The sequence below is a fragment of the Silurus meridionalis genome, chromosome 4 (assembly GCF_014805685.1).
Source record: "Silurus meridionalis isolate SWU-2019-XX chromosome 4, ASM1480568v1, whole genome shotgun sequence".
Lineage (NCBI taxonomy): Eukaryota > Metazoa > Chordata > Actinopteri > Siluriformes > Siluridae > Silurus > Silurus meridionalis.
Window position 1 is genome coordinate 2,490,393 of NC_060887.1, and position 16,235 is coordinate 2,506,627.

General features: G+C 38.3%; 2 protein-coding genes across 3 annotated transcripts in view; one reads left to right on the forward strand and one right to left on the reverse strand.

The window, feature by feature from the left end:
• The window catches only part of LOC124384641 (eukaryotic translation initiation factor 4 gamma 3-like), a 271,327-nt gene that overhangs the window by 150,994 nt on the left and 104,098 nt on the right, over positions 1–16,235 (reverse strand). The gene's annotated exons all lie outside the window — the stretch shown is intronic.
• LOC124384662 (endochitinase A-like) lies at positions 8,384–9,662 on the forward strand. The gene is made up of 2 exons (XM_046847708.1): positions 8,384–8,521; positions 9,136–9,662. Exons 1-2 carry the CDS (start codon positions 8,474–8,476, stop codon positions 9,370–9,372), a joined length of 285 nt encoding a protein of 94 aa, XP_046703664.1. The 5' UTR covers positions 8,384–8,473; the 3' UTR covers positions 9,373–9,662.

The window sequence follows — 16,235 nt, forward strand, 5'->3', positions numbered from 1 at the left end:
GTTATTGGATTTGTTGCTATTGATAATAAATCACAAGATCACAATAATCCCATTACATGTTTATGTGATTTTATTGTATCATGCAGTAATAATGTGCTTGTGCTGTATTACAAATTCTTCTTCTTCCTCTTTCGGCTTCTCCCATAAGTCTCCATACCCCTCTGTCCTCTACATCTGCCTCTTTCATCCCAACCACCTGAATGTCTTCCCTCACCACATCCATAAACCTCCTCTTTGGTCTTCCTCTTTTCCTTCTTCCTGGCGGCTCCATCCTCAGCATTCTCCTACTGATATACCCCATGTCTCTCCTCTGCACATGTCCAAACCATCTCAATTTCGCCTCCCTCACCTGGACTCCAAAACGTCCTACATGCGCTGTCCCTCTAAAAAAACTCATTTCTGATCCTGTTCATCATCTTCAATCCCAATGAAAATCTAAACATCTTTAGCTCTGCTACCTCCAGCTCCACCTCCGGTCTTTCAGTAAATGCTATTGTTTCTAATCCATACAACATCTCAGGTCTCACCACAGTCCTATAAACTTTCCTTTCACTCTCACAGATACTCTTCTATCACAAATCACTCCTGCTGTTACTCTTCTCCACCCACTCCACCCTGCCTGTACTCTTTCCTTCACTTCTAACACACTCTCCATTACTTTGCACTGTTGACCCCAGGTACCTGAACTCCTCCACCTTCTCCACCTCTTCTCCCTGCAACCGCACCAATTCACTGCCCTCCCTCTCCTTCACACACATGTACTCTGTCTTACTCCTACTGACTTTTATTCCTCTTCTCTCCAGCGTATACCTCCACCTCTCTAGGCTCTTCTCAACCTGCTCACTACTCTCACCACAAATCACAAATATCATCCGCAAACATTATAGTCCACAGAGACTCCTGTATGACCTCGTCCTTCAACCTGTCCATCACCACTGCAAACAGGAAAGGGCTTAGAGCCAATCCTAGATGCAGTCTAACCTTCACCTTAAACCAGTCTGTTGTTCCTACTGAACACTTCACTGCTGTCACACTGCACCACCCTCACATACTTTTTTGACACACCAGACTTTCTCATACAATACCACAACTCCTCTCTCCACCCTGTCATACACTTTCTCTAAACACTTTCTCATTAAGTGCATTAAGATGCTGGAGATCTTTCACTCGGTGGTCATGAGCCTACTGTGGTTTCTGAGGAAGTGGCATTTTACTCAGTAATGTCAGCAGCAGTAATAAACTCATTTGCATGGCTAAAACTATTATTGGGCAAAACCTGGGAACATTTGAGTCAGTGAGTTTTCTGAATATTTTGCCACTGAGATTTTGAGAGAGATGTTTTTATTTATGCACATTGGACATCAACCTTCTCAGCAGCAGGTTCCATAGTGTAGTGGTCATCATGTCTGCTTTACGCAGAAGGTCCTGGGTTTGAGCCCCAGTGGAGCCTTGCCCTTGGCCCTTTTCTTCTCATTTTGGAATGCTTTTTCTCCATTTCTGTTACAAGCACAATGCAGAAACATGCAAAACTTTTTATTTATTTCCAGGATTGAGTAACAATTTGTAAGTAATATATAAACCTCATTCTTGTTTACAACCTGCATGGTTCCACTGGAGTTAAACCCAAGACCTTATGTGTGTAAAGCAGATGTGTTTTTTGTCCTCATTTGTTATTCGTATTTTAAATATTCTTCAAACACTATTACTCAACATTTAATTAGGAGATTTTATTCTTGTTTTTAATGTTTTTTATTCTGTAAACTACTCGAAATTATAAAGCATCATCAGTGGTTGCTTCAAATCAAAATATAGTAAATATATTCTCCCGGTAAATTAACGTCTGCAGATTTGTTTTACGGCCATCGCTTCTTAATTTTGCCGTTTCTATTCAGAGAAATAAAATTGCTATGGTGAAGATACCATCTGAAACTCATTGCGGACCCGCCGCCGATTCTCTTTTAATGATATCGTCATCTTTTCTCAACACAACACCAAATTGTGCTTTATATTTCAACTATACGAAGTTATGACCATCTGTTTTAACTGTTTTTGTTTTGAGTGTGAGGAAAAGGTTTTTTTTGTGTGATCAGTTGTGGATTAATGAATGCAAATGTATCAAGATGAAAAGATCCAATTCTTTACTTTTTCGTAATTATAATAATCAATATCACATTTATTTTTGGAATGTGATTATGCAAAGGATTTTTGAAAATAAATGTTTTGGATTGTTTTTTCTGTTTACAACTAAATTTGAAAGATGGATATAATATAATTAGTGAGATAGATTGACAGAGTTTGCGAGAAATAGACAGAGAAAATTATACGGAGAGAAAATTAGAGAGAGAGAGAGAGAGAGAGAGAGAGAGAGAGAGAGAGAGAGAGAGAGAGAGAGAGAGAGAGATGGTGGCTCTTAAAAGTGCCTTTGGGTTCTATAAATCAGGTGTAGTTGGATTTGGACAGGTGACTTGCTTGACAGGATCTGCAGGTATTGTTACTGTTAGCCCACAGTGTACAGGTGGATATTGGGCTACTGTTGGCTGAAGGAGGAGAAGGAGAGGAGAAAGACGTCTACAGAGACATCAGAGAAATGAGAAGTGTAGAAGACTGGAGGTTTGGGTGGGTTCTTTAAATGTTGGTACTATGGCTGGTAAAGGGAGTGAGATAGATGATATGATGGAGAGGAGAAAGGTAGATATGTTGTGTGTTCAGGAGATTAATTGGAAAGGGAGTAAGACCAGGAACATTGGAGGTGTTTAAACTGTTCTATCATGGTGTGGATGGAAAGAGAAATGGTGTAGGGGTGATTCTGAAGGAAGAGTACAGTAAGAGTGTAGTAGAGGTGAAGAGAGTTTCTGATAGGGTGATGAAGGTGAAGCTGGAAGTTGAAGGGATGATGATAAATGTAATCAGTGCTTATGCTCCACAAGTCGACTGTGAGATGAAGGAGAAGGAAAAATTCTGAAATGAGTAAAATGGAGTGGTAGAAGGTGAACCTAGGAATGAAAGATTGGTGATTGGGGCAGACTTTAAAGGGCATGTAGGTGAAGGAACAGAGGTGATGAGGAGGTGATGGGCAGGTATGGCCTGAAGGAGAGGAATGTGGAAGGGCAGATGGTGGTAGATTTTGCTGAAATGATGGAAATGGCAGTGGTGAACACGTATTTTAAGAAGAAGGAGGATCATAGAGTGACGTATAAGAGTGGAGGAAGGTGCACACAGGTGGACTATGTTCTATGCACGAGATGCAACCTGAAGGAGATTAGAGACTGTAAGGTGTTGGCAGGGGACAGTGTAGCTAGACAGCATCGGATGGTGTTCTGTATGATGGTTTTGGAGGTGAAGAATAAGAGGAGGAGAGTGAGGAAAGAAAAAAGAAAAAGATGGTGAAAACTAAAGGAAGAAGACTGTAGTATGAGATTCTGGGAAGAGGTCAGACAGGGGCTCAGTGGTAAAGATATAAGGCATATGAGGAGCTGTAGGAGACGTTGGACACTAAGGAAGGAGAAAAGGATTTGTAGCGATTGGCCAGGCAGAGGGACCGAGCTGGGAAGGATGTGCTGCAAGTTAGAGCAATAAAGGATGGAGATGGAAATGTGTTGACTAGTAAGGACAGTGTGTTGAGAAGATTAAGGGAGTATTTTGAGCAGCTGATGAATGAGGAAAATGAGAGAGAGAGAAGGTTGGATGATGTGAAGATGGTGAAGCAGGAAGTGGATAGGATTAGTAAAGAGGAAGTGAGAGCAGTGATTAAGAGGATGAAGAGAGAAAAGGACCGGATGACATGGAGATGTTTAGGAAAGATTTCAGTGGAGTTTTTAACCAGATTGTTTAACAGGATTTTGGATGGTGAGAGGATGCCTGAGGAATGGAGAAGGAGTGTGCTGGTACTGATCTTTAAGAATAAGTGCGATGTGCAGACCTGCAGTAACTACAGGGGAATAAAGTTGATCAGTCACATCATGAAGTTATGAGAAAGAGTAGTGGAAGCCAGGCTGAGAGAAGAGGTGACCATCTGTGAGTAGCAGAATAGTTTCATGCCGAGGAAGAGCACCAGAGACGCCTTATTTGCTTTGAGAATGTTGATGGAGAAGTATAGAGAAGGTCTGAAGGAGCTGCATTGTGTGTTTGTGGATTGTAGAGGACAGAGTAGTATGGAGACGAATGATCCCCTAATGATAGCAGCCAAAAGAAGAACAAGAAGAAGAAGTAGTTATTGTAAGTAGTATTGTTATTACTGACACATTCAGTGGTGTAGCCATCATTTCAAAATTGAGAGGAACAGAAGAGTTAAATGTAATAATAATAAAATGGGTATAATTGACAGGGTTTATTTTCTCTTACTCCTTTTAGACTGGGCCTTGAAAACGTGAACACAGGAATTTACATTGTTAAATGTTAATGTCCCCCAAATCCCCCAGATATTCTACACCAGATCAAATGACCCCTGACCCACACAATAATGCAGTGCTGCACACTAAGTTACCCTTCATCTGATAAAACTTAAACTAGACATGGATTATAATGAAGTTATCTCACCCTGTTAAGCAAGTCTAATTTCACAATCTCTTTTTTCCAGTTTAGACACACACACACATATATATATATATACTTAGTAAACAATAACACAAGTGAACACAACATGCAGTTTTTAAATGAAGGTTTTTATTTTTAAGTGAAAACAAAATCCAAAACTACATGAAAATGTATTTGCCCCCTAAACCTAATAACTGGATGGGCCGCCCTTAGCAGCAACAACTGCAATCAGGTGTTTGTGATAACTTGTGATGAGTCTGTTACAGCGCTGTGGAGGAATTTTGCTCCACTCATCTATGAAGAATTGTTGTAATTCAGACACATTGGAGGGTTTTTAAGCATGAACCTTCTTTTGAAGGTCATGTCACAGCATCTCAATAGGATTCAGGTCAGGACTTTGACTAGGCCACTCCAAAGTCTTCATTTTGTTTTTCTTCAGCCATTCAGAGGTGGACTTGCTGGTATGTTCTGGATCATTGTCCTGCTGCAGAACCCAAGTTCACTTCAGCTCGAGGTCACGAACAGATGTTTGGACATTTTCATTCAGGATTTTTTGGTAAACAGCTGAATTCATGGTTTAATTTATCACAGCAAGTCTTCCAGGTCCTGAAGCAGCAAAACAGCCCCAGACCATCACACTACCACCACCATATTTCACTGTTAGTATGACGTTCTTTTTCTGAAAAAAGTAATCGGACACACACCTTTCAAAAAGAGCATGTTTTGTCTAGTCAGTCCACAGAGTATTTTTCCAAAAGTCTTGTTTTCTGGCAAAATGGAGACAAGTCTTTATGTTCTTTTTGCTCAGCAGCTTTTAGAATTAGAATTTTGCCATGTAGACCATTTTTGCAGTCTTTTTTCTCATGGTGGAGTCATGAACACTGAGCCTTAAATATTGTGAAATGTTGGACTTCATTTAAATTTAACTAAGAAATAAAATCCACATGATAAAATGTTGGAAAAATTGGGAAAAAGTAAATGAAATTAAAATAAAGGTTAAAAAGTTAAATAAAATTAAAATTCTATATATTTATTTCAATAACTCAATTCAGTTTGATCAATTCAGTTAAAAAAAGATTTGGTTCAGTAATTTTGACTCCTTTGAATCAGTTCAAGTAACTCAGTTCAAAAGAGTTAAATAATAAAGTCCAGAAGAGTCGGTTCACTGGTTTCCACTATTTCCACTATCATACCACACTCAGGCACATGACGCTAATTAATAACCTCTATGTATTATGTAACAGAGATATCTACTGAAGTTAGCATGCTAAGCTAGCTCCGGTCCGTCCTCAGAGAGCAGAGAGAGAGAGAGAGAGAGAGAGAGAGAGAGAGAGAGAGAGAGAGACCAGAGGGCGGAGCCTCTCGGTGTGACATCACAGTAGGGCAACTTCTATGTAAGTCAGAACGAGTCTCTGTTTCTCTCATTTCCGAGGTTTGTGCGTGTGAATAAATAGACGTAAACATGGGGCTCTTCAGAAGGTTTAGAAAAATTTTTCAAACCAGAAGAAAGAAGAAAACTAAGCAGATTGCTGAAATGAAGGAGAAGCTGGAACACATAGTGAAAGTAGTAAAAGACTTGGATGCATTTTCTAATCCAAGGATAGAGAAGATAACAGAAGAGAGAGAAGAGAAAGCCATTCTGCTACAGACGGTGCAAAAGCTGGAGGCTACTTTGGCTTCTGAGCGAAAGCAGCGGGAACAGGACATAACTGAGAGAAGCCAGAGCTGGGCAAGAGAACAAAAACAACTGGAGGAACGTGTTGCTCAGCTTGAGTTTATTTTGGAACAGACCACCATGGCGCGCCAGTCTTCTCTGGAAATCCATGAGAAACTGGAGAAAACTGTAGAATGTGAGAGAGAGAGCTGGACGAGAAAACAAAAACAACTGGAGGAACATGTTGCTCAGCTTGAGGTCACTTTGGAACAAACGACCAAGAAGCTCCAGTCTTCCTTGAAAATCCATGAGGAACTGGAGAAAACTGTAGAATGTGAGCGAGAGTGCTGGACGAGAGAACAAAAGAAAGTGGAGAAACGTGTTGCTCAGCTCGAGGTCACTTTGGAACAGACCACCATGGAGCTCCAGTCTTTCCTGAAAATCCATGATGAACTGAAGAAAACTGTAGAATGTGAGAGAGAGAGCTGGACGAGAGAACAAAAGAATATGGGGCAACATGTTGCTCAGCTTGAGGTCACTTTAGAACAGACCACCATGGAGCTCCTTGATACTCAGAATCACTGTGAAAAAGTAAAAAATAGTGCAGAGCAGGAGAGAGATCATTTGATCAGAGAGAAAGAGCGACTGGAGGAACGTGTTGCTAGTTGGATGCCACTGTCCTCTGTGCTGAAGAAAAGAAGACTTCAGAGAATAAAACAGATCATTATATAAGGGTCCGAGAGCGATGGGAGGAAATTGTTGCTCAGCTGAGACAAGAAAACATTTAAAGAAAACGAGAAATAGAAAAAAAAGAAGACGACAAGAGAAACAGAGAGTCTGAACATGCCTTTTTCCTCTTTCTGTTTCTCTTATGGCTATTTATGATAGTTTTACACTTATAGTCAATAGTATAAAGCTGAGTGTAAAGCTATTGTATCTTGTAGATCGTCTTGTCTTTTTATCATTTTTTATTTCTGTCTTGTCAAATCTTTTTTTTTATCTTTTTTTAAATCTTGATTTTAATCTTTTTCTATAAAGAGTCACAATAAACACTAATAACAACCATTATTTTTGTCTTCCTTACAAACACCGTATGACCTCCTCATGGATTCTTCCACTAAGTTTATATCCCTCTTGTGGGGCAGGGGGCTTTGGCTCGGGGTCATAATGCTGAGGGGGAGGGAGGTCAGGAGGGAGAGGGAAACTGGTCCTCAGTGCCACATTGTGCAAAACACCACACATCCTGATAATCTTACACACTTTTAACGGGTGGTATAGAAGTCTTCCACCTGAGACATCCAGAGCTCCACATCTGCATTTAAGGAGGTGAGGAGCGTCTGAGGGGTGAAGCCTCTGTCACCTGTCATATTATAGACTACATCAGGACAATGTTTACAATTTCTACATGTTGTTAAAGTCAACAAGAAGCCAGTCATCACGTCCTGCAGCTGCCTGTAGTCTGTTCCCTACACTGCTATGTGTCAGGATAAAGGAATCATGTGCTGAAGCAGGTCAGTGTGTCACAGTGAAGTGAAACCTGATGTATCGACTACCCACCTTAATAATAACATCCAAAATGACAGGCATTATGACACTCAGGGGCAGATACCAGACCTATAGCATGAGATTTAATAGAATTATATTATATTTAAAGAAGGTCTTTTGGGATATAATATAATATAATATATAAAAGTTGATTATATATAATATTATCCAGTCATCCTCATGGGCCAAGAAATCATCATGGTCCCTGGAGACTCTTTTTCTCTCCTTAATCTTCCATTGGCACCGCAGCATTTATGATTTATTCCAGCTCATTATGGAAAGATAAAATAAACTAATATTTGGTCCTGTGCCATGAACATAAAAGCAATAATAGCTACAGAAAAGCTCCTGCTTCCCTCTGTAGCAGGTATTTAAATCCCATTTAAAATGCTTTCAGTGATTCTACATTCTGTTTATATGAAGTGTTTCAACAGTTTGCATGTTAATTGGCTGTATGGTGCATTTAAGTGCATGTGAATTATGTGAATTTATGAACCACATCTGCCTGGAAAAGACAAGTGTCCAAATACTTTTGACCACACAGTGTGTATCAGCTGAAAAGCAGCAGCTTCAGATCAGTCACGTTTCCACTGGGATTCAACTCTGAAAGATTTTTTCGATTTGTATTATATGAAATATTTGATATTATATATTTGATATTATTTGTTTAGACTTTTTTTCCTCAGCATCGCTTGGATTTTCCTTCTGTAGCTCCGAGAGACGTCGTGTTCCAGATGGAGGATGAAGACCCTCTGCCGGGATGACGCGAACTGTACGACCCCTGGAACGGTGAGTTTCTCTTTAAAACATAGAGTTTATCATTTATTATTATTATAATTATTATTATTGAGAAACAAATCACCCATAAAATAAATAAAGAATGATAATAAAGAGTGATAATATTTCCATAAATGTTGCAGTGAGCAGAAATGGACCTTTCGGCTAATGGTGTAGGAGACATCATCATTAGCCTCATGCTAGCACTGCTTTTGTGTTTGTTAGTTTATTAGAAATGTCTACTTCTTGACTAAAAGATGAATGAAACTATATTTAAGTTAATAAGATTACATAAGTTACATTAGTACATAAGTTTACTTATAGTTCACTAAAAATCTGTGTAGTGTATGACTGAGTTGTTCCTCTGTGTGCTTCAGTAACTGCTGTTAAACTGAGAGGAAAGAAAAATGGCTTCAGTTCAGCAGAAATGAACTGATAAACAGTGTTAGGAAAAGACAAAGTGTTCAAATATTTACTCAAATATAAATTGTGATAACTTGTTAAAATGTTTTTAATGGTTTAATAGTGGATTTATTCAGGTTTAAACACACAAGCTGGTGGTGAAGGTAATATTGATTATAGATTCCTTTTACGAGACGCGTCTCACTGTGTGTTTGTCTCTTCAGACACAGGAAGACGGAGACAGGACACGACATCAGTTCTCTCCAAGCAGCTCGTCCCCTGTGAGGACTCGGTCTCCTCCAAGCAGCTCGTCCCCTGTGAGGACTCAGTCTCCCCCAAGCAGCTCGTCCCCTGTGAGGACTCAGTCTCCTCCAAGCAGCTCGTCTCCTACCAGTCATGAGCCTCACATAGAGATAAATACAGAGCACATAGTGTTTGAACAGCTTCATGTTATAGGTTAAAAAGGGGATTTCTGTCCAACACCAGGGGATCAGGAGGAGAAGGAAAACGATGAAGAGATCAAGAGGAAGAAGATGAAGAGAAGATGTTATGGACTCGTCTCTGAGCAACAGTTTAAAGTCTCATATTACTCGTTCCTGTTCAGTGTCTCACCTCAGGTCTGGGGATATCAAAGATTCCTGTAGATGATGTGTTGTGTATACAGTAGAACATCAGCTGTAGGAGAACCAGGGAATAATTGACTAAACAAGGATTTGAATATTAAGATTTAGCAGAAAGGAGGAAGTTGTTTTTGCTGATAACTGATCAAATGTTACACTAGGGCACTTTGTATTTGTGGAAGTGGTGTTACGAATCTCACGTGTAAACATTTGAATTGTTTTTATGCCTCATTAGTCTTAAAACTAACATTTATAGAACTGACTAATAGAAAGTGTTTTTTCATGGATCACCTCAAATCAGTGTTACATTCATTGTGTGTGTATAATGATGGCATGTCAGCTATAAGGGTGATGAAGGAAAAGTCAAATCTAAATGAAGTTTGTCACTTTTTTGTTTCTTGTCATTATTTGTTGTCCTCCCCATGTGCTGCTGTACACAGGTGAACAGAGACGTCCATTCCACACCAAGCTTTTTACAGAAATCACCAAATCTTGATTTTATTACTGCTGAGATGATTTTATAGGAGTTTATTTTTTTATTTTAATACCGATATAAAAATCCCATACATATTATGGTGTAGTCGTGGACAAGTAGAGAAAACACTAAGTGCTTGTAAAAAGACTGGCGGCAGATCAAAATCAATCACATCTTTCATTAATGTTTTTTCTTTTTTAAATACATATTTGGACTTTTATGTACTCAATAAAAATATGTATAACAGTTAATTTACCTTGTGATTAATTTACCAGATTATTTTATTCTTATGATAATTTTGATCTTAGAAACGTCTTAATAAGTAGATGATTATAATTGAAGGATGAACAGAGACTATAAATACTACCATGTGTTTAAGTACAAAATCTGTTTGTGTTCAGAGAAGGTAAGTATAATGAATAATCTAAGGAAAATAAAATAAAGTCTGTTAAAAGTGCAGTGTTGTCAGGAAACAGAAGGAAGCGAGGCCAGGTAGCATGAATGAATGATTTCTTTTCTAATAGCTCATAACACACATCTGACACGTGCTAATCACGTGTTCTCTCATTCTCTATTTTCAATGCACTTCTACTCCCCCTAATGGTCACTTTAAGTATAACAACAACAGGTCACCACATGCAGTACAAACTAATTACACCTCAAATTAAACCCCACAATTTTTATCAAAATCACATTCCAAACTGCAAACACGTGTTTTCTATTTAATAATATAATTCTAAATATTTTAATACCCTACTGTGTCTAAACAGAGGAGCGCTATAGGAACTCGTGTAGGGTTTACAATCACACACCACTTCGCTTGTCTTAACGCCACCTGTTTTCAGCTTCCGCGTCTGCATTTGAATCATTGAAGCCCCGCCTCTTTTGTGACGTCGGTATCTCTGATAGCCCCTGGACTCGCTTTTATTGTCATGACAACTTTGTTGTGCTGCAGTTCAACACAAACATTTACTGACCACAGCAATGAAGCGCAAACAAACAGCTGAAATGTTTTTAATTGTTTTTAGTGATAAGCGTCAATGTTTTGAACAATCCGCTCTTCAAGACACCAAAAAAGATTTTTCAGCCAGAAAGAGCGACTTTCAGAAGAAAGAAGGAGAAATAATGACAGATAATAAGACGGGTAACAGCTACAGCTGCTTCTCCTGCTGTCAACTTTATTCAACTTTATTGTCATTGTACAGAGAACAAGTACAGAGACAATGAAATATAGTTATCATTTAGTTCCTAAAACCACATTAAATATCAATCTGTCATGCAGGAAATATAAAATGATTTTGTACTGACTGAGTAATGCAGCACTTATAAAATATTTGTACTACAACATTGTGTGTGTTTAAGACTGGTGCAGTTTTGCATGACTCTGTTCTGTTCACTGTTTTAACTAGAAGTTTATAATGATTTCTGTTTAACTTAAACTTTGTTTTTATTTTGTAGATAAATTTAACGTTGCCAAGTGCAGAGATAAAAAAGGCAACATCAGAAGGCCAATGAATGCCTACATGGTTTGGGCGAGGAAACAGCGCCCATCTTTTCCAAGGCCAATCCAAATAGCAGCTCTGCAGAGATCAGCATGCAGCTTGGGATCGCGTGGAACAAACTGAGTGAAGAACAGAAGAAACCCTACTACACTGAATCATGGAGGCTTAAACAGGAACACGAACAGTTGTTTCCTGGTAGGTGAACTTTCTTTATAGACAAATGGCAAAATAACAAAACAAACGCATCAATTCTGACACTTTTATTGTTTTTATGTTGCTTCTTACTCTTTAAATTCTTCTTTTCTATCATGTAGATTGGGTTTATAAACCGCTTCCAAAGAAGGGAAGGAGAAAAGGCAGTTTGCAGAGTAGTGACTCACAGAGGAGACCTGATCATCAACCAAACCACCACATAGTCATGAACATGCCAGAAGAAGTACCAGTCCATGACCTCGTGCCTGAAGTTAGTGATCAGTTCCCCGGCCTTAGCCACCAAGAACTGCTGTCTCCTAAAGACTTCTGCTTTGATCCTCCTCTTTTCCCTTCTGTTTCTGAGTCGACTTTCTGCCAGACCAAGTGAGTTAGTAAACTGCATTGGAACAGTTTCAGAAGAATGACATGCAAATGAAGTTTTACTCTGCATCTTAAATAATCACCATAATCGCCACTCATTTACTTTAATATGCAGCTAAAATTGTGCACTTCTGTTTACAGCACCTGCTATGGGTCTGACTGTACAAGCAGTGAGGTTCAGCTCGAGGACGAGGAGGAAATCACTTTGCTCAACAACGACATCTTTTCCATGTTAAATGAGGAATATGGCTTTTTTAACCAGTCTGGAGACCAGAATCATACTGAAGACCCCCACAACAGCACAGAGATCCTGGATTCTGTACCAGTGTTTGATATCGACAGCTTCGAGGATCTGTTGAAGAAACTTGAAGAAATGGAAAATGATTCAGGAATAAAGGAAGATGGTGAAATATGAACGTTTCATGTACTTTAGTGTGCATGTTGTTTCACCATCTTCATTTTATATTAAATTTTATTTTAAACAACTTTTATATAAGGAAATAAAGATTTTGTATGACAATCATGTCTAATGTCTCTTCATCACAGAGAGCATTCAATCACTTCATTTTCTTTCTTGAAATCCACTTTAGTAAAGTCAGTGATGTTTGATGTCCTTAAAGAAAAGGAATTTGACAGAAACTGAAGTTGAGGTATTTTCTTGCAGCTTTAGTGCTTTGTTTAAATTAAATGTGGGGCAGAACCTGATTCACTTAAACATCTGTACTTGATAATTGAGCACATGGATTAGCACAAGAAATTCAGTGAGCATAAGTAAAATGATCATGTCGTCTCAGCTTCATCCAGAAAACCTGGAAGTTTAACAAGAAAAAGCTGTTGGTTTTATTGACATGTACACACACATTAAGACACTTTTAAGGACTCATTAGAACAATGTTTAGTGTATGAGAGAGAAAATGTCAATAAGAATTTGATTAAACGCACACACAGATGAAAATTCTTACCTGTAGCGCCTCCTTGTTGTGGGTTATAGATTCATACTGGGACTTCAGGACACTGTGAGCCTCTCGTTCTTGCTCACGCTCCTAAAACACAGCCATGAGGAAGAGGATGAAGGATTTAGTCATTAAGGGTTTAGTCATTAATGTTCACATCCACAATGAGGCTCTACTAATATTACCTTCACCACCAGCTTGTGTGTTTAAACCTGAATAAATCCACTATTAAACCATTAAAACATTTTAACAAGTTATCACAATTTATATTTGAGTAAATATTTGAACACTTTGTCTTTTCCTAACACTGTTTATCAGTTCATTTCTGCTGAACTGAAGCCATTTTTCTTTCCTCTCAGTTTAACAGCAGTTACTGAAGCACACAGAGGAACAACTCAGTCATACACTAGGACACATTTCACTACCACATTTATACCTGTTTTACATCTTTATTATTTCCTATAGTGTCCATTTACTGTGTAAATGTAGATCAAAATACAGAAACAACATGAAAAGCGAAATACAATTATTTAGCAAAATTAGCTAACTAGCCAGCTAGCTATTTTTTAGCTTTAATAGTTTTCCTTCTCAGTCTAAATATCAGATTTGTAGTGAACTATAAGTAAACTCTTGGTATCTATAAGTTTATTGGTCTCCTACACCATTAGCTGAAAGGTCCATTTCTGCTCACTGCAACATTTATGGAAATAAATGATAGATAGATAGATAGATAGATAGATAGATAGATAGATAGATAGATAGATAGATAGATAGATAGATAGATAGATAGATAGATAGATAGATAGATAGATAGAGATTTATTGTAATTGCATTGTACAGGTACACAGCAATGAAATGCCGTTTGGCATTAACTAGAAGTGCAAAATGTAGCTATCGTGCAAAAGGGCAGATAAATATATGTCATATTTACAGCAAGTGATAAAGTGATAAATATGTAAACATATGTACAGTGGATAAATATAAAGGCAGTAACAGTGCAGAGATGTGTGGACATCATTAAGAAGTACAGGATGGATCTAAGTCTATGGCATTGAAGAGTAATGTGCAGAAGTGAAGATTACAAGATTATGGCATTTAAGAATTATCAAGCTAAATAACCAGTCTATAATTTTGTCAAATTTATTTACTTTTTCCTGCAAGTCTGTGATCTTTATGCTAATGATCAGGAGTAAACACAAAATGAGGAACATCGCTTTTCCCCTCTTCACTCCGGTACCGATGGTCCTGATCACCTTTCCACCTGTTTGGGGATTTTATGGGTGACTTGTTTCTCAATAATAATAATTATAATAATAATAAATGATAAACTCTGTGTTTTAAAGAGAATAAAATCCATAAAGCTCGAAACTCACCGTTCCAGGGTCGTACAGTTCACTTCATCCCGACAGAGGGTCTTCATCCTCCACCTGGAACACGGCGTCTCTCGGAGCTACAGGAGGAAAATCCAAGCGATGCTGAGGAAAGAAAAGTCCAAACAAATAAAATCAAATAAATAATATAAATATTTCATAAAATAAAAATTATTATATGTATATCTTTTCAGCTGATACACACTGTGTGGTCAAAAGTATTTGGACACTTGTCTTTTCCAGCCAGATGTGATTCATAAATTCACCTAAAAGGCACTTAAATGCACCATACAGCCAATTAACATGCAAACTGTTGAAACACTTCATATAAACAGAATGTAGAATCACTGAAAGCATTTTAAATGGGATTTAAATACCCGCTACAGAGGGAAGCAGGAGCTTTTCTGTAGCTATTATTGCTTTAATGTTCATGCCACAGGACCAAATATCCGTTTATTTTATCTTTCCATAATGAGCTGGAATAAATCATAAATGCTGTGGTGACCCCCGTGTGTAATGCTGCATGATGGCACTGCTGGAGGATTACACCAGTGGAAGATTAAGGAGAAAAGAGTCTCCAGGGACCATGATGATTTCTTGGCCCATGATGATGACTGGCTAATAAGCTGATTTAGATTCCTACAGCTGTGCTCCTGGATCTATGTGCTGAATTGGGTCCAGTACTACAGAGGGCAACAGGTTGTTTTAGTGGGAAATGTCTTGATTCATAATATGATGTATATATATATATATATATATATATATATATATATATATATATATATATATATATATATATATATATATATATAAATATGATATGATGTACCTGTTCCAGACTGTGCTGTAGACTACAACAGGTTCATACAAATTATTCAGTCATGTAAATTCAGCTTGATTATATTTCATATATGATGAAACTCAAAACATCAGTGCTTATGCTCCACAAGTTGGTTGTGAGATGGAGGAGAAGGAAAAATTCTGGAGTGAGTTATATAGAGTGGTAGAAGGTGTTCCTAGGAATAAAAGATTGGTGATTGGGGCAGATTTAATGGGCATGTAGGTGAAGAGAACAGTGGTGATGAGGAGGTGATGGGTAGGTATGGCTTTAACCTCTCAGTCGTCGGAGTTGCGCCAGCGCAACTGATATCCCATTGTTCTCAGGTGTTAATGTTTAGCAATAGATCCCACTACATGCCCTGAGAGATGGTGGTGCCCAGGAACCTGAATGACTCCACTGCTGCCATAGTGCTGTTCATTATGGTGAGTGGGGAGAGCAGGGGTTTCTCCTAAAATCCACAATCATCTCCACTGTTTTAAGCGTGTTAGGCTCCAGGTTTTATGACTGCACCATGTCTTTCAGGCCTTTCTTCACTGAAGCAGGGTCGTTGGCTGAAAACTGATTCTACAGCTATTTAGAGTAGCTCCTCTTAGCCACTCTATTAGGATCAATGATGAGGATTAATCTTCCTCATATTAATGAATAAATCATGTACTACAGTATTTGAAAATAACTTGAAATCCTGTCAACCGAGAACAGAAAGCTGAGGGTACATTGGGAACAAGTCTCCCAAAACTGGAAAGTTGCAATCTGGAAACATATGCAGGTGCAGGTGATTGTGTGGATCCATAGGGTAGTGGTCATCACATCTGCTTTACACACAGAAGGTTCTTCTGCGACCCCCAGTGGAACCATGCAGCTAGCAAACATGAATGAGGTTTATGTATTTGTCACAAATTGTTACTTAATCCTGGTATTAAATAAACAACTTTTGGTGTTTCTGCATTGTGCTTGTAACAGAAATGGACAATAGGAATTCCAAAAGGCTCA

Excerpts from the sequence above, each read along its gene's own strand:
- LOC124384662 (XM_046847708.1), top strand. The coding sequence starts at position 8,474 with ATGAAGACCCTCTGCCGGGATGACGCGAACTGTACGACCCCTGGAACG. Across the intron at positions 8,522-9,135 it reads ACTGTACGACCCCTGGAACG|ACACAGGAAGACGGAGACAG; the intron begins GTGAGTTTCTCT and ends TTGTCTCTTCAG.